Here is a 19,486-nt window from a genome sequence, read left to right as displayed (position 1 = left end):
TTTCTTATATGTTGAAAAGTTGGCAATCAATACTGCTGGGAGACATTTTCCCTGGGGGTTTAGCATTAGGACCCACCTTCTACCACAAACCCAGCAGCTGACTCAGAAGCCTGAGATTTGGGGAGGCCCCTAGAAGACTATCACCAAGCAGGTCCACTAGGTAGAGGGCAGGTAAGTTTCTACCAGTGACGTAGGTTACTCAGTTACTCTACCAAATGAGTGTGTGTCAGGTTGATTTTGAACAAAAGTAAAATGACTAGTACTTTCTGAACATCTTTCAAAGCCGACCTGTCTCTTAGACACAGGCAGTGTCAGCTAAGTAAATAGGCCATCCAAACACCGGAAAAATGGTATCCGAAAGACACAGTGTACCAGGGGCCAAGGACAATACTGATTAAGATCAAATAGCTAATTGTAAGCCTCAGCCTCCAAATTGCTGCCGGATGAATAAACAGCAGTGTGTGCAATCCAAGCATAATTTCACATGGATACTGTCTCATTCACACCCGCAGAGGGCTGGAAAGCATCAGGGGGACAGAATACCATTGGCTGGAAAGAGATAAAAAAGGGTTTGTAGTGGGAATTACATCGCCGGTGGGTGTCATTATGCCTGTTTGGGGAAGACTTTTGTGGAGGTAAAAGATAATTGGTTCGGTCCAAAGGCACTAAACTCAAATATAAACTGAACAGGAAGAGAGGAGACCAGAGTCCATCCGGTGGTTATCTCTGGGTGTTGGTCTTATGTTCATTCAGGTTTCCAGGATGAACAAAGCCCCAGTGGGAAAGTTAATGCCTTTTCCAAACAGAATGTAAATTCTGTCACAAACTGTTTCCTTGATTTTGGTGACACGTGAGAATGGGCGGGTACCAAGGGTATGCTAAGAATTGAGACCAACAGCCTCCACCACCCAGCCCCCAACATCAGCCAGGTGCTGGGGTCACGAATTGTGTTGACTTTGGATCTGTTTTCTTTGCTGAAATTCTCAGATAATCTCCCAGCTCTGAAACTCAGCTCCTATTTAAAGAGACAAAATAGTACCCCGGTTTAGTTTTTGCCTCGCGCGGCTATCTGGCTGCCATAACTAGTTCATTCATATACATTTCGACAAAAGAAATGTATGCTTTTTGATGTGCAGTTTTGTAAATGACATCAAACCGTTGCTGAAAGCCAGGAGGATGTAAATAATAGTAATTAGAAGGAATCCAAGTGATTTAGAAGCAGGGCAAGAACAAATGAAAGAGAACACTAGATCAGATGAGGGAGTTAAATGCAGCTTCCACGTTTGCATTAGGTGAAATGCAGCTGCAGATGTCTCTGATTCTGAGTGTTCTGGCAGCAAAGGCAAAAAGGGAAATGCCTTAGATGGTACGGCTCTAATTGTATATCAAGTGAAAGTGGACGCAAGTTCATTGGGAGATGCAAATATCACCCATTCTGTTACAACCCCTACTCCCTTTTGCTCCTTATCTAAAGATGGGTGCTGGGGAAATGTTTTCCACTTCAGTTTTGTAAACAACAGAAATCTAATCTTTTTTTTTTACACCAAATATTTCTTTTTTTTTTTAAATTTTTTTTTCAACGTTTATTTATTTTTGGGACAGAGAGAGACAGAGCATGAACGGGGGAGGGGCAGAGAGAGAGGGAGACACAGAATCAGAAACAGGCTCCAGGCTCCGAGCCATCAGCCCAGAGCCTGACGCGGGGCTCGAACTCACGGACCGCGAGATCGTGACCTGGCTGAAGTCGGACGCTTAACCGACTGTGCCACCCAGGCGCCCCATACACCAAATATTTCTAAAAGCTAAATCTATCCACGTCTCCTGAAAAAAAGAGGTAGCTGGACTTTATTATGTTTACACCATCACTGTGTATATTGACCCACTGGCTTCCAATCCCAGGCTCCTGCAACTGTGCCTCAGGGTTTTCTTGGGCTTCCAAAGCCCACTGACTCATATATATGGGCAGACTGGAGGTGCGGAGGAATTAATGTTTATCTCATCATCCTTCAACAAATGATTGATTGCATTTGGTAGGTAATTACTCATACCTCTTACTCCTTCCGTAGAATAATTCTGAGGTAGGTTCCGCACGGTCTCTCAGAATTTGCCAATGGCATTGAGCCTCAGTTGTCCCCAGTAGTAGCTTTCTTGGTAACGTGAACTTCCCTGTCTCACTTCCCCTACACTACCATTGGTCCTTCCCGGGATCACCACCTAAATAAACTACCTGCACTCAAATCTCTTCCTCGCAGTCTGCTTCTGGAGGGACCCAACTGAAAGTACCTCATGAAAATATTTATTTGAGAAGCTAACTTAATAGAGGGCTGGAGCTCAGGTCAGCTAGATTAGCATTTGATTGTTTCTTTAAAATATTAGGTAAGCCTTCCATCAGTGCTGAATAATGTGTATTTCAGGATTGCACTGTCTGAAGGATGCTCAAAATATGATTGTATGGTTGATTTTAAAAGGTCCAGTGTTAGACCCAAGAATTGATCTCTCTCTCTCTCTCTCTTTGTCTCACGTTTGTGTGTGTGCATGCACACACATTCTCTGTGCATAAGAGCCAGCCCTGTCCTTTATTCGGTGGGGTGGTGAAAGTGAGTGGAGACTCCAGTGGTGATAGCTTATAGTACCTCCCAAAGGACTTGAAGTCTTCTGAAGGATTTGAGCAAACTTTGCCACCTAGCATTTCCAGACAGGGGCTAGAAAGTGAGTGCTCCCACCCTCAGGAAACATCATTGGGCCTTCGCTAATGGTCTTGTCTTTGGTTATTGTGCCCTTGATTGACTGGTCATACTGCACTAACTTCAACGTGTGCCCTGGTTAAATGGTGATCTCTATGTCAACAGCTCTGCCTAGTAACCCAAGGGGAGCACAAATGTGCTAAGACATTCCAACAAGTCCCCAGTGGTTATTCTTAGCAGAAGCATCTAAATTAGAACCCGGTTCCACCTCCCCCGGGTTCTCTGTCTGAATTTACAAGTTTTCTTTCAGGTGACACAGCAGGCTAAGGGCTATCAACCCAGTTCAATCAACGGTGCCTGATGAAATCTTTGTTGCAACTCAGACTATAGTCAACTGCTGGGGTCGGTTAGTGTTTGCTGAGACCCCACAACGCATTCAAATTCATTTAAGGCCCCGGTGATTACCTTTGTTTTATTCCTTGGTCAGGGCCCTACATTCTTTTGTAATTTTAGAAGCAAAGTTAGGAAAAGCACTAGTCACTCAGGATGAATTGGTGCTAATAAAAAAGAGAAAAAATATATGACAACACTATACATAGTATATATATATATTCCTCTGAATATTTTGTTTGGTAAAAATCTGACCTGGGGAATAGGTAGTTGGAAGGAAGTCCCCAAACCATTTCTAACAAGTACTAAGTGAGGCCAGGGAGAACCTTCTGGTACCTCAAGTACTTTAGTACAATAAGCCTTAACTGACATCACTTCTATTTCTGGGTTTAAATAAAAACGTTTCCATATTAAAGATGTAGGAAAACATCTTCCAGTGCCTTATTCTCCTGGGCACAGAGGAAGCACTCATTCAATATGTGGTGCAAGAAAATTAGTCCATGAAATCAATAGAGCTCAGCACTCCCCCAGATCTTTCTCTACAGAGAGGCATGCTGGACTTCTAAAAGGCAAAGCAGTGATTGGATTCTCTGGTTCCTAGGGGTTTTTTGATAGATCTTGTCTTCAAATTTGAACTTGTAACTTCAAGAACAAAGCAAAAGGAAAAGACAAATATTCGTGGGTGTTTGCTATATCATATTGAAATTCTGGCCTTATTCATGAAAAGATTATTTTTGTGGGCAAGGATATACTGGTGGACACTGATATAATGGAAGAAGAGGTCTGGGTTTTTGTTTGTTTGTTTGTTTGTCACAGCTGGGAACTGCCCCCACTCCCGAGTTTTGTGATTATTAGGGGGATGGGGAGGTGGTTCCACTTCCTAAATTAGGGATGAAGAGTGTGGACTTTGTCATATTCAATATAATTGACTGAGCAGAGAACACAAAAAAATTGGTGTTACTTGCGTGTACTGAAGAGCCGCCATTCCTAAAAATGTCTCCACGTTATCTTGACATGCTCTCTGATATCTCCATCATCATAGTCCATTTCCTGTAGAGCTTCTGGACCTGGTCACCTCAGCTACCTTCTGTCGAGTATGAATCTTAGTGTGTCAATCAGGGGAGAGAAAGCCGTAACTTTATTTGCTTTAGGTCAACCTAAAGCCAAGTCTAAGACTCATCATTCAGACTTGTGAGAAATTCAGTCCGGCATTGTTGGGGCCTTGTCTGTACCTTTGGGGGGTAAACAAGTTGCTGGCTTTACAAAGACAGCACCAAATCATCAGGGAGAATCTTCACGTGGTGGATTCTGGGTCCACACTGTTTAGCTCGTGAGGAAGCCTCTTGTCTCAGAGCACCTGATCCCTTCAGGTCAAACACCTCTGCTGACGTGGGGCTGGCCGGCCGCTAGAGGATCTGTGGAGGCTGGAGGCCCCTCTGACTAGAGCTGGCCTCTCTAGATGACAGTCATCCTCCCCAAGATCTCCCAGGAGTGCTGAAAGGCACGCAGAGCTTCATGCCCAGGGCTGAGATGACCGCCGCTCTGGGGTCTTGTCACCTCCCGGGAGTGCCACCGTGGGGAGCCATGAGGGGCCCTAAAGCCCAGAGCTAAGAAAATAGCAGACCTGTCCTTGGTAACTTTTTCCCAAGCCAGTCATTGAGCTAAGCATTTGCATCCAAATGATTTATTAAAGGAGGTAAGGGATCAACCAGTTGATCCCAGGATCGACCAGTAAGGGAGTTGGGGAAGCGAGATGGGAAAGAGGAAACCAAGCAAGAGTGATTTCACCTGAACTCCCAGACTCAGTCCGATCCTGTGGGGGTGCTGGGGAGTATAAATGATGCCTTGAGGAATAGGAGTTGAGCTTTTGTGTTTATACACCTAGCAGTCATTGTCTATAGGCAATCCTGGGGTGGGCATGAGGGGACAAAAGTCTAGGCATTTTTCAGCTTTTCATATGGGCAAGATGGTGCCCGTGCCTGTGCCCAGGGCAGTCCTCTGAAGGTGGCAGGTGTCAGCTGTCAGCAGTAAAGCACACATGTGGAAGCTGAGCTGGTAAAAGGGGATGAGGGGACCTGGGTGGGGCACCGATAGACTTCACTACAAGAGCCATCTCAAAACCATCATATGTCCTTCATAAAGTGGCATCACAGCGAACCACCTTGTACTGTTGCCCTGAGAAAACAAGAAAACAAGGTTAGAGAGTCTTTCTTTAAATGTTTGTCTGAAACAGCAACGCACCTCGAGGTACTGTTTTTTATTCATGAAATGGCAGGTAAGGTCATGCTAAACTTAACGTGTTTAGCATCCCCAGACTGAGTCCCAAAAGTAACAGGGAGATGTGCTATTTATTATTAATCGTGGAGTATATTACTTAGCAAAGCAGAAGCTTGGTGCTTCTTCAGGCCAGGGATTCAGATGTTTTACATTCTCATTTGGCTTTGTGTGGAAACATCCATCCCACTGAGGAGAAAGGAAGCACAAAGCCCTTGAAAAATCAAATAGAAAAGAATCATGGATCTGTTCAACGGGGAGATACAAAGGATTCTAAAAAGAGAACCCACAGGTGAAGTGAAGAGATGGTTTTTGAAATGTAACCCTGGGGAGGTGCTCTAATGAGATGCAGATGGTCTATAGACCCAACAGGTAGATGTCTAAACTGGGAGAGAAAAGGATGGGTGGAGGAAGTCCTAGAATTCTCTTCAAAAGCATCCTAGGAGAGTGTACAGCTTTGGATAGTATAGGAAATAAATGAGAGGGAAAAGGAAATGATGCCTACTGGATGTTTGAGACAAGAATACAATTCTGAGGCTTCATGTTGCTTGATTAAAAGAGATGAGACAGAGACCATGGCTGATACCCAGAAGTCTGAGTCAACATCCTGGACCCAGGTCTCCAGCTCATCATGCATAGACATTACCAAGAAGCTAGACAATAGAGTGGCATATTGCTTTATATTCAAATAGACCCAATAATAGGTCTTTAGATTTCCTCATGGGTTTTCTTTAAAGTGTATGAATTTGGGGAATTGAGTTTTAGAAGTTGCGTACTTTGTAAATAAAGGCAAACAGGAGAAAAGGAACCTATGTGTTACAGAAATTATTCCTCAAAACAAGCCCAGCCAGATAAGTGCTATTATCCCATTTTTCAGGCCAAAAAAAGCAAGGTTTGGAAAATTATGTCATTTTCCCACACCCTAGTTCATTAAATGGAAGAATGAATAAATTTTACCCTTTATCCCCTCCACCTACTAACAAATATTAATTGAGGACCTCTGGTGTACTTATTCAGGACACTGGGGACCCAAATAATTATTTCAACCTATATCTGTCTGATTCTGGAGGCCTTTCTTTTCCTCCCAGATTCTAGTGACAAAGCTCATTTAAATCTGAGCCCACAGTAGGTTGGATTATTCTGTGATTATGCAAGATGGTAATGAGATTTACAGGGAGGGGAGAGAGTATGGGAACATAAAACAATGCATGGCCCAGTTCATGCTAGGTTTATAGGCTGAGCAGGGAGGACCCAAACCATTTTGCCTGCTATTTTAAAAAATAAAAATAACAAATGACCACAAAAATAATAAACACCAAACTTTTATGACTACAGTTTCTGATTGTCAAACATGGGGAAAAAATGATAAAGAGGCAAAAATCCTTTTTGATGTTACAAGCCAGAGAATGACTATAATTAAAGTATGTTTTTCCCATCCGTTTTTTTTTTTTTTTTTCACCCCTTTGGCTGCTTAAAACTTTTTCTTTGATTTTGATTTTTAACAGTTTTGTGTAATAGGTCTGTGCCTGGTTTTCTTCATATGTATCCGTCTTGGGACTTTGTGAATCTGTAGGTTGATGTCTTTTATCAGTCTTTTTCAGCCATTATCTCTATATACTGAGATGCTAGGTACATGTATTTATTAACCTTCTCTGTATTCTTACATGTTCCTGTACATTTTCACTTTTTTTGTCTCTTGGGCTTCATCCTGATTTTTTTTCTTGCGAGTTATATTTCAGTTTATTAATACACATAACCTGTATCTGACTTGCTATTAAACTCACTTAATTTAAATTAAGCTTTAAATTTCTGTCACTGTAACTTTTCTGTTCTACCTTTCTCCTTTGGTTAGTTTCTCAGGTTTCCAGTCTTCTACTGAGGTTCTCAATTTTCTGTTTTATTTCCTTGAGCACATTGAACATATTTATTTGCAAGTGGTGTCCTAAAACCACACACCCGAATCCTTCCTAAATCTGTTTCTATTGCCTGTATTTCTCTTGAATTTTAGCCATAGAGTTTTTTTTTCCCTAAGATTGAATTTTTAAGTAATCTCTATACCCAGTTTGGGGCTCGAACTTATAATCCTGAGATCAAGAGTCACATGCTCCATTGACTGAGCCAGCCGGGTGCCCCAGCCATATAGGTTTCATTGGACCTAACTCGGGAGCATCATTCAGCACTAGGAAGCTCTATCCTGCCGACCATTCATGAGCAATAACTTAAAATCAAATAATAGTTCTCTGTTATAAAATCTCATCAAGTTTAAGGTGCATTGTTGATTTAATTATAGCTTCTTTGAGAATTGGAAGTAAAGACATACTACATGAAATGTATATATGTGACCTGATTCAGACATGTCACTTAAAAAAGAGTAGCATCTAAGAATTCTAGAAATATGGCAGAACTCCTCAGCCTTGGGCAGACCTGTTTGTATATCCTGACTCAGTTTCTCTTGGAGTCTCCCTTTAAATCCTCCTCAGGGAGAAAGGCAGATAACCTACATTGTCCCAAGGCTTTGTTACCTCCAAAGGCTTGAGAACTTTCCAGTGCATTCCTGCTGGTTAAACCCACATTAAATGGGGAATTGGAAATAGGATCCACAAGAATGCTGCCATTAGGAAATCACAGGGCAGGAGCCTGGTGGACCACAGAAGTCCTTACTTCTAAAAGGGGAGAAACCCAACTATCAGGCTCACGGTAGAAGGGATTTCTTATCTGCTGGTGAAACTGCTGTGATTCAACTATAGTTCATTTTCTTTCAGTATTCCAGGACTGGTCTTAAGTATCACCAGAATTTTTCTTGGCTGTGAGCTATAGGAAGCAAAACTCAAAATGGAGGAGAAACTGCCCTAGTGTTGCACAAATCATGCCCTTTGCACAGAGCATGGCCCTTTGATAGGCTAACTAACCACAGAGTGGAGCCCCTGCCAGGGCCAGGCAATGGGGGCTGTGACCAAAATGAAGAATGCAGCCCCCATTAAGCAGAAGCCACTTCTCAACGCCAGTTGATTGTGGCCATGTGGGAACACAGGCCCAGGGTTTCCGGATCTGAATTTTGCTCAGAAATCAGTAATATGGATTTCTCTGAGCAATCTCCTGATTTTTATGTTGGCAGTGAATTCCATTTTCTAACACTTGCAGGTATGACGCACCATACCTTTTTGAGATGATTGCAGACTGTAGGCTCAGGTTCAGGCTACACGTTCTGGGCATTAAGTGATCTCCGCTCTAAGAAGGGAGTCCCATCACTAGAGCAATATGGAATGCTTTCTCTGCCTCTCCCTCCTACATCATAGAGGCATTCCTGGGAATATAAGCACTGGGGATTTCTAAGGCCGCTTGAAGTTTCAAAAAGTGCATTGCTCTCCATATGCCATGTTGCAAAAGGTCTCTCAGGTTCATTTCTTAAGTTAAGGTGGGGTTTTGGAGTTCCCCATTGTGGAAACTGCTCCTAGTATGTAGCCCAAAAGCATACAGAAGATCCTTGAAATCATCTGCCACGTGGTCTATGGGCAGTCTTAAAGCAGACAAATCAGAAATTTGGTTAATATTAGCAACCCTGCCAAATTGGCACAAAGGGAAATTTACTCATTTTTACTTCTCAAGTATTTTAGAAGTGCTATATGAATGGAATGGAGATTCTTTTCTTGCCTGGAGGCAGGCAAGCAGGTTGCTTGAAAGGTAATTGGGACGGTTAAGGGAAGAAAAGCATGTCAGATGCATGATCACATTGCGTGGGGACTGTTTCATAGGGATGAGACTGTGTCTGAGAAGAAATGATTAAAAAGAGACCAGGGAGGCTGACGGAGCGATTGGTGCCCAAGTGCGGTAATTAAAGGTCGAATTCCTCAGGGGACTCCCTCTGCGTCCTTACGCAAGCAGTATTCACCCTTGTGCCATAATCCATTTGAGAAAAATATGTTACCTGATAGAATCTTTCCAGGAATTGTCTGATACCCTGCTCAGTGCTCGGACACTGGTGTTATAGCTGGTGTTGACATTTCTGCTCTCCATTGCTGTCCAATGTGAGTTAGAGAATAGAAATGCCTTTGGAGTGGACATTAAGTGTTTATTTAGTTAGAAAGTATATAGTTGGAGATCGGGGGAACTTTGTTTTATCTCTGAATCTATATAGTTTCTAGTATTTTTTCACCGTAACTTTCAGCACACTTGGGTTCCTGAAGATGAAACATAGCATCTAAATTCATTTCACACATAAGGCTTTGTTTCTAGTAAGTTCTACATTCTGGGTATAATACAAATAGGAAACTGAATGGTCTTGTTGAATTGCGCAAGCTTTAGGGAATGGAAGAGACAGCACAACACTGAAAAGCAATAACCCCTGGGTACTGGTCATAAAATCTAGGTGCAATGTTTATTTTGCCCAGGCCTGCCCAGCTCCCACAGTTTGAGAAAGAAATGAACAAGATCACAGGAGAGCCAGTGGCGATGTCAAATTTATTTATACACGGGATGAAATACTTCTCAAGGGAAGACATGTCTAACGCATGCATTTTCTATTACGAGTTTTCTCTTGGTGATTCCTCCGGGTACTGTCCTTAGCAGGCTCCACCTCACTGCATTTTTAATTCAGTGAAACATGAAAAGATTTGGTTCTAAAATGGAATACTTCACACTTTTAACAGCTCCTCCCCCCACCCCCTTTTATTTCTTCTTTTAGTCCTTGAAGAAAGAAACTGCTCGGACCCTGGGGGCCCAGTCAATGGGTACAAGAAGATAGCAGGTGGCCCTGGGCTTATCAACGGGCACTATGCGAAAATCGGCACTGTCGTGTCCTTCTTTTGTAATAACTCCTACGTTCTTAGTGGCAATGAGAAGAGAACTTGCCAGCAGAATGGAGAGTGGTCGGGGAAACAGCCAATCTGCATAAAAGGTAACCTACAAGTATTTGCGAGAGCCACAGAAGGAGACGGAGCTGCGGACTTTTTGGTAGTTCCCATACATGGGTGTTTGTGAGCCCCTGAAAAAAGAAAATGCCTTTCCCTCTTAGGTTCTCCCTGGAACCATCCATAACTCCCAGGTGGGAAGCCATCTCTGAAAACATTTGCTCCTTTTCTGGACCTCCAGAGGACCTGCTTATCCTAATCACAGCTTCTTGCTGTGATCAAGATAGTTATCAGAGCAGTTTAGGAAAGATGACAGGACTGATTTAGATATGCAGACCCAAGAACAAAATTGAGGCAACCAGTGTGCTTCAATATAGCTGTGTTTATCTACTGTCTATGAAATACAAAGTTAACACAGGAAACAAAACAAAATAGACACACCGTCCTGCCGGCCTATGTGGCAGTAAGTTTAAGATGTTAACATAGTGGGGACACCTGGGTGGCTCAGTCAGTTAAGCGTCCAGCTCTTGATTTCGGCTCAGGTCATGATCTCATGGTTTGTGAGTTCGAGCCCCTCATTGGGCTCTGTGCTGGCAGCGTGGATCCTGCTTGGGATTCTGTCTTTCTCTCCCTCTCTCTGCCCCTCCCCTGCTGGCGCTGTCTCTGTCTCTCTTTAAATAAATAAACATTAAAAAAAGATGTTAACATGGTGAAAGACATCTTAACAAGATGTCAAGTCCTTGAGCATTCAAGGCAGAGTTAGAGGAAACAGGTGAGCAATGTATGTTCAGAGAAGGGAACGATCAATATTGCTTGAAATGGGGATAGTTGCACACCGCAAGTCAGAGGAGAGCCAATCTGGGGAGCTGGGAAAGGTTGGCAGAGATAAAGAGCAATCGGGACGATGTTGCCATCATGAGACAAAGGAAAACAAGGAAGTATAGGCAGGAGGGAACGGATCATGCTAAACTCAAAGTGGGGCCAACTGGGAATCTGGGAGGAAGATGGAAAAGGTTGGTTTGGGACCAGAAAAAAATGGAACCTTGTACAGAGAAGCCTGAAACTTCCCCCTTGGCACTGGGGGTGGGTAGTTTCTTACTGAACCAGGTCAACAGCCCCTGTATTTCAGGGGCAGGTCACAATCATCTGGCTGTTTCCTAGGAAGAAAAGCATGTCCTTGGCCTAGATTATCCAGATAATTGCCTTAATCCTCCACTTTCCCTTCTGGGTGTTTGTCAACAACCCAACTCCTGGGAAAAGAAATAAAAGAGAATTGGTTTGTGAAAGGAATAAATCACTTTAGACTTTAGCCAGAAGCGACCTTCGTCCCCACCAGCACAGACTCTGATTCTTGATTTCATTAAGTATGGACACGGTGTTACATATGTCCTTGGAGATTTTTGTCAACTCTTCTCTTACGAATTAATAACAACCAAAGTTCTCTAGTTTGCTAATTAGACGAATGTTGGCTGCCTGATTGGGAAAGTGGAACGAGAAGGATTGCTTTTCACTTGTGAAGAAAGAGACACTTCAGCAAAATTACGCTGGGCTTTGAGGTGTCCTTAAATGGTCATCAGGAGCCTCAATTTCAGAGAAAGGACATGAGGGAATCAGCTACCCAAGACTTCCCCATGGTGGACACTGACATCTGATCCTAAAGGAGGACCTTGTAGTTCCCTGCATGGAGCTTTAAGTTAGAACCTTCATTTTGACCTTGACTCCATTTTCCATCAAGGTCACTAACGCTGTCGTGTGAACAGAGAGTGCCAGTGTGTTGACTGCCAGGGTTCCACATCACCTAGGTAGAGCGGCTTTTCAGAGGTGCGTGCTCTACGTGGCTTCTTTGGAGGGGCTTGTCAACTTAGATGGAAGGCGGCGAGCTCTTTCGCTAGGGAGCTGTCCAAGCTTGGCCGGCATGCCTCCCCTCAGAGACCCCTGGGGGTGTCCAGAAAGGGCGGTCAGGGATGAATCTGAACGGAATGATGGGAGCAGTTAATATGGGAAGAGATTATGCAGTGTTGTCTCCTTCGTTCTAGCCTGCCGAGAACCAAAGATCTCAGACCTGGTGAGACGCAAAGTTCTTCCAATGCAGGTTCAGTCAAGGTGAGGTGGAGACACCCGAGCTCTGCTTTAAAGGCAAATGCATGCTTTCCCCTCCCGCCCCTTTTCTCGACTTGCGTTTGGCCAAAGACACTCTGGGGTTTCTTAGGGACACTCAGAGCTGACTGCTCATGAAAGAACAGGGCCTATTAGAGGGAGGCTGATAAGCCAGCTGTCTTTGGCCAAGAGGTAGCAACAGCTGGAACGTGTACACGGTTCACTGGATCGTGGGAAAGCAGGTGGTTGATGGGAAGTAAGGCTTGAAGATGATTCGTGAGGGACTGGATTTTAATACTCGAGTCTTCGTGAAATTGCTCTGTGTTTACTAGCGTACCTTCTACAGGGATGGCCCTCCTGCCAGACTCAGGAAGATGTTTTCTGTAGTAATCAACCAGAGGAGGCACGCCGGTGGCACCCAGGAACTAGAGACAAACGATCAGTCCCGATGAGGGACGCGGGCCCTCAGATGTGCCCGCCCAGCCTTCCTCCAGGGAAGACAGATGTGGAGGCCACCGGTGGGGATGGAATAGGCCCATTTCTACCACTTCTCGCCTCATTTTGCAGGAAACACCGTTTCATCTCATCTCCTGCCATTCTTCTCCTCACCCTCCGCTCCGGCCACACGGGCTGCCTGGCTTGTCCTCTCTACCCCTCCACGCACGATGCCGCTTCAGAGCCTCACAGCTCTGTCTGGACCCTGCTTCCACTGGATTTCAGTGAGGCTTCATGCCTCCCTTCCTTCACCTCTCTCTCAGCTTTTTAACCTGGCAGAGAGACCTTGCCTGGCTGTGCTTTTGAAAATAGCAACCCCCCAAAATGACAACCATGTTGTGGTACCATTTAATGTTTTCTCTTTTTACACCTTATATAAAATTCAGCCACAGTCAACCGGATAAATAAGTAAATAAGCAAATAAAATAAAGGTAGTAATGTCACTACCACCCAGACCGCAGAGCCGACTTCTCTACTCTCTGGCATTTGCTGTGATTCCGTCTTCGGCTTGGCTTCTATCCCCACCTGTCGTCTCGCATCCATTTTTTTATTTGTTCAAGTTCTATCTCCACCACCTGCCACCCCCCCCCCCCCCCAGCCCACGAAAATAAGTAAATACAGGTTACAAGCGCAGGAACATTTTGTGTCTTGTTCATGCTCGAGTTCTCCTGCCAAGAACAATGCTTGCCACACAGGGGGCACGCAAGAAAACATAACCCCCCTGAACATGGACTGAATGAATGGGACTGACAAACAATGGCTCGAGACCGGCTTCTGTCTCTCTTTAGGGCTGTATTTAGTATTCTTGGGCAAGCTCCTACACTTGCTAAGCCTTTAGTTGCCTCTTTTGAAAAATGAGGATGATCATAATAACATGTGTCTCTGGGGATTGCTGAACAGATTAGACGCAGCCCCGATAGACAGCATTTATCGAATGCTATGTGCCCAGTTACTCTTCTGAGTGCTTCCCATGCATTAGCTCATTTACTCTTTGTTACGACCTCTGAGGTAGGGATTATCATTATTACCATTTTATTATAGATTTTATTACCAATTTTATTACGGATGGGTAAACCGAGGCTCAGAGAAATTAATTAACTTGCTCAAAGTCACATTGCAAAATGCGGATCCAGGATGCAAATCCAGGATCTTCACAGTCTTCAGGGTCTTCAGGGCTTGCTCCCTTATGCACTAAGCTCTAACTAAGTCCTACGTAAAGGCTTTAGCAGAACACTTGCCCGGATGAACACCTGTCACTGGTAGCTATTGCTTTTAGGATTGGTAACAGTGCATCCCAGTGACCAGAACTGGCCACAGCCAAGTGACCTGAAATATTCATAAAGCAGGATATTCCTCAGTCTCTCACCCTTCCTCTGGATATCTCCTATTTCTGTCTTTCCCTTTGCAGGCAAGGCATTCCCTTGGGAACAGTGGCTGGAGAATACAAATTCCGCTCCCTTTCCTGATCTTTATGACCTATCTGGAGCTGGACTCTCCACTAAGTGGGATAAACCTGTTCTTTCCAAGGAGACGTCTTGTAGAGCAGCCCCTGAGCTATTGAAAAAGACTATGGGGCTTTTCATTTTTAAAGGGATTATAATGGGAGGTTAGGTGACAAGGTGCCCGGTAGCTCATGTAGATGAAAAAGCAAGCCTAAAACTTGGTTTTAAGGATCTTTCTGGAAGATAGGCTGCTGGCAAGTGGATATAACATATCTCCAGCAGCCTAGTCACCCAAGAACCCCCAAAGGCAGTGTAGTCTTTCAACAGATGGACCAAAAGGTGAGCTTGTTGGCCAATTCAGAAGCTCCTTGAACTGCAGACCTTGTTCTAAACTGGGCTCAAGATTTGTTGAATGAAATCAGTGTGGGTGGAATATTTGCTCTGAGTGAAGTGCCCTGTAGACACGTGACACAGATTCCTTCAGGTGACATCAAATGGCCCAGTGGAGACACCAGGTTGGGAACCATCACTGCTCAGTGCTGCCTTGGGTACCATCTTAGCTTCCCGTGTACCCCTTGGGTACCATCTTAGCTTCCCGTGTACCCTTCTGCGTACTCTCACTCCCCTCTCTGGGCTTCCCCTCCCCATTCATTCAACGGAGATGAAAACATTGTTTCCTAAAAGAATTCTAACTTTTCAGTGATCGTTAGCACTGATGCACCATGAACGCAAGCTCTCCAATGTGTGTGCGTCTCCCCCAAGGACCCCTGAGTGGTCTCTGGGGGCTTTAGCCCCAAGTGCTCATTTGAAAGGCCTTTTCGCATTTACACACAGTACGCTGTGATTCTGCCAATCATTGTGCCCTGAGAAAGCTCTATTCTCTGAGGTGTCCTAATTATATACGCTGATTGCTAAATCAAACTACTGTATCAACACAGTTTAGTTCAAGTCAATTCTTATGTTACCCCATTATGGTAACGTTTGGAGGAAAAAAGACGCCTGGATTTCTCTCATTCAAATGAACTTCCTTTCCTGTTTAATTTCACGGTTAATTTTTCTCTGTGTGCACGTATAACGTACCCTTGGATCGCAGCTATTACACCAGATACTATCCTTTGGTTAAAATCCTAGGCAGCTGGAGGCATGCCAGAAATGGAAATGGATGAACAGAATGAAGGTTGAGGTGTGCAAGAGAATTTGCTCAGTGGCAGAAGGGAAGTGTGTGTGTGCATGCGTGTGTGTGTGTGTGTGTGTGTGTGTAAGTGAGAGAGAGAGAGGAAAGAGAGGGTGGGGGAGGTGAGCGGGAGGGATAGAGAGAATGAGATAGACTTTTTGTTTTCTGCTCTAACCAAATATCTACGTGGGGGGCTGGCATGGATACCGTAGGGGCCGCCATGACTGTCTCTCACCCTGTTTTCTCTGGGCCCGTGGGCCCCAATGCAGGGAGACGCCGTTACACCAGCTCTACTCAGCCTCCTTCAGCAAGCAGAAACTGCAGGGCGCCCCCACCAAGAAGCCAGCCCTTCCCTTTGGAGATCTGCCCCCCGGGTTCCAACACCTGCACACCCAGCTCCAGTACGAGTGTGTCTCACCCTTCTACCGTCGCCTGGGCAGCAGCCGCCGGACATGCCTCAGGACCGGGAAGTGGAGTGGACGTGCCCCGTCCTGCATCCCTAGTGAGTCAAGGCTTGTTCTGGGGCTGGAGCCCCTTACATCTTCCATGGTTACTTGTGAAAAGCCCTTAACCTTCTTGAAGACTTTTTGGGAAAGGTTTCTCATCCAATGGTCTTAGGTGAATTTTTTTGGAGGGGGCATACTTCCTTCTGAATAATTCTCTTATGTTTCCTTGGATAAAAGGGAGAGAACCGTCATTACACACAGGTGGGGAAAGGAGTTAACAATTCCAGAAGGCTTCTAATTATGTCATCTTGGATATCCCGTCTAAGCCCATTTTCATGCTCATCATCCAGTGGTATTGAGTAAGTAATTGTTACTAATTAGGTGATGAGCTTTTAATTACCCATAAGGCTAAGATGATGATTACTGAAGTAGTATGTGGAAGTTTCTGGAATAGGGTCTTGCACACGGTAAACTACCTTCCCCATCCTCTTTGTCAAAGGAGAACAGTATGGCTTAATTCTTTGTGGTCAAGTTTATAATGATAGTCATTGATATTTTGAGTCTAACTGTTTACATACATGATTATCCAGCCTCCTCAAGAATTGGGTGAGACACGTGTGATTCCTGTATCCATTTTGTAGGCAAGAAGACTGAGGCTTTAAGAGATTAGGCAATTTGCCCAAAGTCCTATTGATAGTAAGTGCCTGGGATCCAAAGCCTTCAATCTTCACCCTAGACTTTATAGCCAGCCATGACAAGGTGATTGGTAACTCTTTAGTGGGAAAGGAAAAACAGCTTAGATGCTTAGTGGTCATCACGCGCACGGTGCTTACCTTTCCAGGTTTGTGTTTTCTTGACTGAGTAACACATTCCCCTTTGGATGGGATAGTCTGAGTTTATCTCACTGAGCCAATGCTTTCTCCATAGTCTGTGGGAAAACTGAGAACATCGCCGCTCCAAAGACCCAGGGGATGCGCTGGCCGTGGCAGGCGGCCATCTACAGGAGGGCCAGCGGGGTGCACGGTGGCAGCCTGCACAAGGACGCGTGGTTCCTGGTCTGCAGCGGCGCCCTGGTGAATGAGCGCACCGTGGTGGTGGCTGCCCACTGCGTAACTGACCTGGGGAGGGTCACCATGATCAAGACAGCAGACCTCAGAGTCGTCCTGGGAAAGTTCTACCGGGATGATGACCGAGAGGAGAAGACCATCCAGAGCTTGCGGGTGAGAGAGGGCTGTCCCCTGGAGACTAGGCCTCGGCTCAGCAAACTCCACACCAGGAGAGCAGCAGGTGTGCCTGTGCCGACACCTTGGCACTGTAGCACCCAGCCAGAGGCTGGCATGTAGCAGGTGCCCAATATTTCACGTAGACAGATACTAGAAAGGGGCACCTGGAAAGACTAGGGAGTCTTTTCTCCCTTTGTTTTCAAAATAAGATTGTAACAACTATCATCTATCATGGAGATCATCAAAAGTTAATCACCCATTATGTTTAGGTCACTGTACTAGGTAGGCTTTGAGGACATAGAAAGATTTTATCCAAGGTACTCCTGATCAATTTATAATATACATCTGTCTTTATTTGCCTCTTTCCCTCCCTTCCTCTCTTCCATCCACCTACCCACCTCCCTCTCTATCTATCTAATCATCCATCCATCCATCCATCCATCCATCCATCTTATCCATCTATCCATTCGTTGTTGATCTCCCATAGTATGCCATTCACAGGGAATAGATACAGAACTGATACATAAGAATAGATACATGAGGCATGGTTTTTGCCCTGAGGAGTCCACAGGCTACTGGAAGTGACGGACCAGTATGTTATGATTAGTTTGACACAAGAGAAGCCCCGAGGAAATGTGCCCAAAGGTAGCTGCAGTACTAGAACACGAACATAAAAATGTTAGAGCATATCACAGACGTAGGCTCCTAGAAGCTCCCATCAAAGTGAATGATCAGCAAGGATTGGGACAATCAGCAAAGACTGTGGAAAAGTCTTGTAGAACATTCTGGGTGGAGCTCTGTCTTACTGGCTTACAGATGAACGTGTATGGTGGGCCAGAGGTTGCAAACTGGTCGCCTTGAGGGGTTTGTGTTTGGATGGCGCTAACATACATTTTTTTTAAGCCAGTTCTGTGCCAGCATTTAAAAATCAGGAGGTTCAGATGAAGGTCTGGAGTCTGTTCTCTGGCCAGGTTAGAATGCTGCCCCCTTTCGGCCGGGCAGTGGTCAGCCGGAGCAAAGTGGCCGCTACCCGCTTTAGATGGGTTGTGCCACACTGTTGTTGGCAGCCCCGTCTGCCGCCCCCACTTAGTTAACCCCACCTACCAGGCAGCAGTGGGCTTTTCACTTTGCAGCCCCCGAAAGAGAGCTGATGTTTCCCAGGACCCCTTAAGCAAAGCGTCTCCAAATAATTACGTGTGTCCCTAAGACATTTGCTCCGAATTTTATTTGGCCCCAGGGCTTGCCTGTTCTTGTTCACTGTGCAGCTCGTGGCTCACCACTACTGTCCATTTCTTGCGTTTGTAGATTTCTGCAGTCATCCTGCATCCCAACTACGACCCCATCCTGCTGGACACGGACATCGCCATCCTGAAGCTCCTGGACAAGGCTCGTGTCAGCACCCGCGTCCAGCCCATCTGCCTCGCCGCCCCGCGGGACCTCAGCACCTCCTTCCAGGAGTCCCGCATCACCGTGGCTGGCTGGAACGTCCTGTCCGATGCCAGAAGCCCGGGCTTCAAGAATGACACGCTGCGCTCAGGGGTGGTCAGGGTGGTGGACTCGCTGCTGTGTGAGGAGCAGCACGAGGACCACGGCATCCCCGTGAGCATCACGGACAACATGTTCTGTGCCAGCCGGGACCCTGCTGCCCCTTCTGATATCTGCACGGCGGAGACGGGGGGCATCGCAGCTGTGTCCTTTCCGGGACGGGCGTCCCCCGAGCCACGCTGGCATCTGGTGGGGCTGGTCAGCTGGAGCTATGACAAAACATGCAGCCACGGCCTCTACACGGCCTTCAGCAAGGTACTGCCTTTTAAAGACTGGATCGAGAGAAACATGAAATGAGCCTGGGCGCCACTGAGGTGCTTTTCGTGGGTCCATCTCTACGTGGGTTGCCTGAGGCAGCGTGGGCCTGAAGTTTGATTCTGCCTGTGAATTCGGCTGGACCAGGGCTTCTGACTTCAAGATCGAAACTCAGTGGAGAGTGAGTAGAGCTCACTTTTTGGTAGACCGCTGCCTTCCTGGCTGCTGAGACCATTTGGAAGACACCACGGCTGCTTTGCAAGGACGGAGTCTCCTCCAAAAAGACTATGGGAATAGCAGAGAAGTGGTCCCCGTTCCACCAGCCCAGTGGCTTTGCCCACCTGCCCTATGGTGGTATGAATGTCATGGCCAGCTCTGGCGGAGACAGCATTGGCCAAGAAGTCTGGGTTTCATGAGGTCTCTTCCAAGACTCTAGCCAGACCACGTTCCAAAGAGCCGCCTGTGGGACAGGCGCCGTGGGACAGCCCGGGACAGCGGAGCTTGGATGTGGCTCTGACTTTTGTGTACATTGCCACTGTAAAGTGTGGTCCTTCTCTTTCTCAATCCCCTGTCCATATTTTAATAAAACGAGGGTTGGCTTCTGACCTACAGAA

At 45.7% G+C, this 19,486-nt stretch overlaps 1 protein-coding gene across 3 annotated transcripts in view; it reads left to right on the top strand.

Annotated features, from left to right (window-relative positions):
* PAMR1 (peptidase domain containing associated with muscle regeneration 1) overlaps positions 1–19,486 on the top strand; it is a 158,790-nt gene extending 139,304 nt beyond the window's left edge. For all 3 annotated transcript variants that reach the window (XM_045484979.1, XM_045484977.1, XM_045484978.1), the window contains 5 exons: positions 10,030–10,242; positions 12,232–12,298; positions 15,673–15,905; positions 16,777–17,069; positions 18,378–19,486. In XM_045484979.1, the coding sequence (XP_045340935.1) occupies positions 10,030–10,242; positions 12,232–12,298; positions 15,673–15,905; positions 16,777–17,069; positions 18,378–18,914 (1,343 nt within the window). In that variant the 3' untranslated portion in view covers positions 18,915–19,486. The remainder of the gene's footprint in view (positions 1–10,029; positions 10,243–12,231; positions 12,299–15,672; positions 15,906–16,776; positions 17,070–18,377) is intronic.

This window comes from Leopardus geoffroyi, chromosome D1, assembly GCF_018350155.1.
Source record: "Leopardus geoffroyi isolate Oge1 chromosome D1, O.geoffroyi_Oge1_pat1.0, whole genome shotgun sequence".
Classification (NCBI taxonomy): Eukaryota; Metazoa; Chordata; class Mammalia; order Carnivora; family Felidae; genus Leopardus; species Leopardus geoffroyi.
Note: the sequence above shows the minus strand (reverse complement) of the source record. Positions and strands in the feature narration are given on the sequence as shown.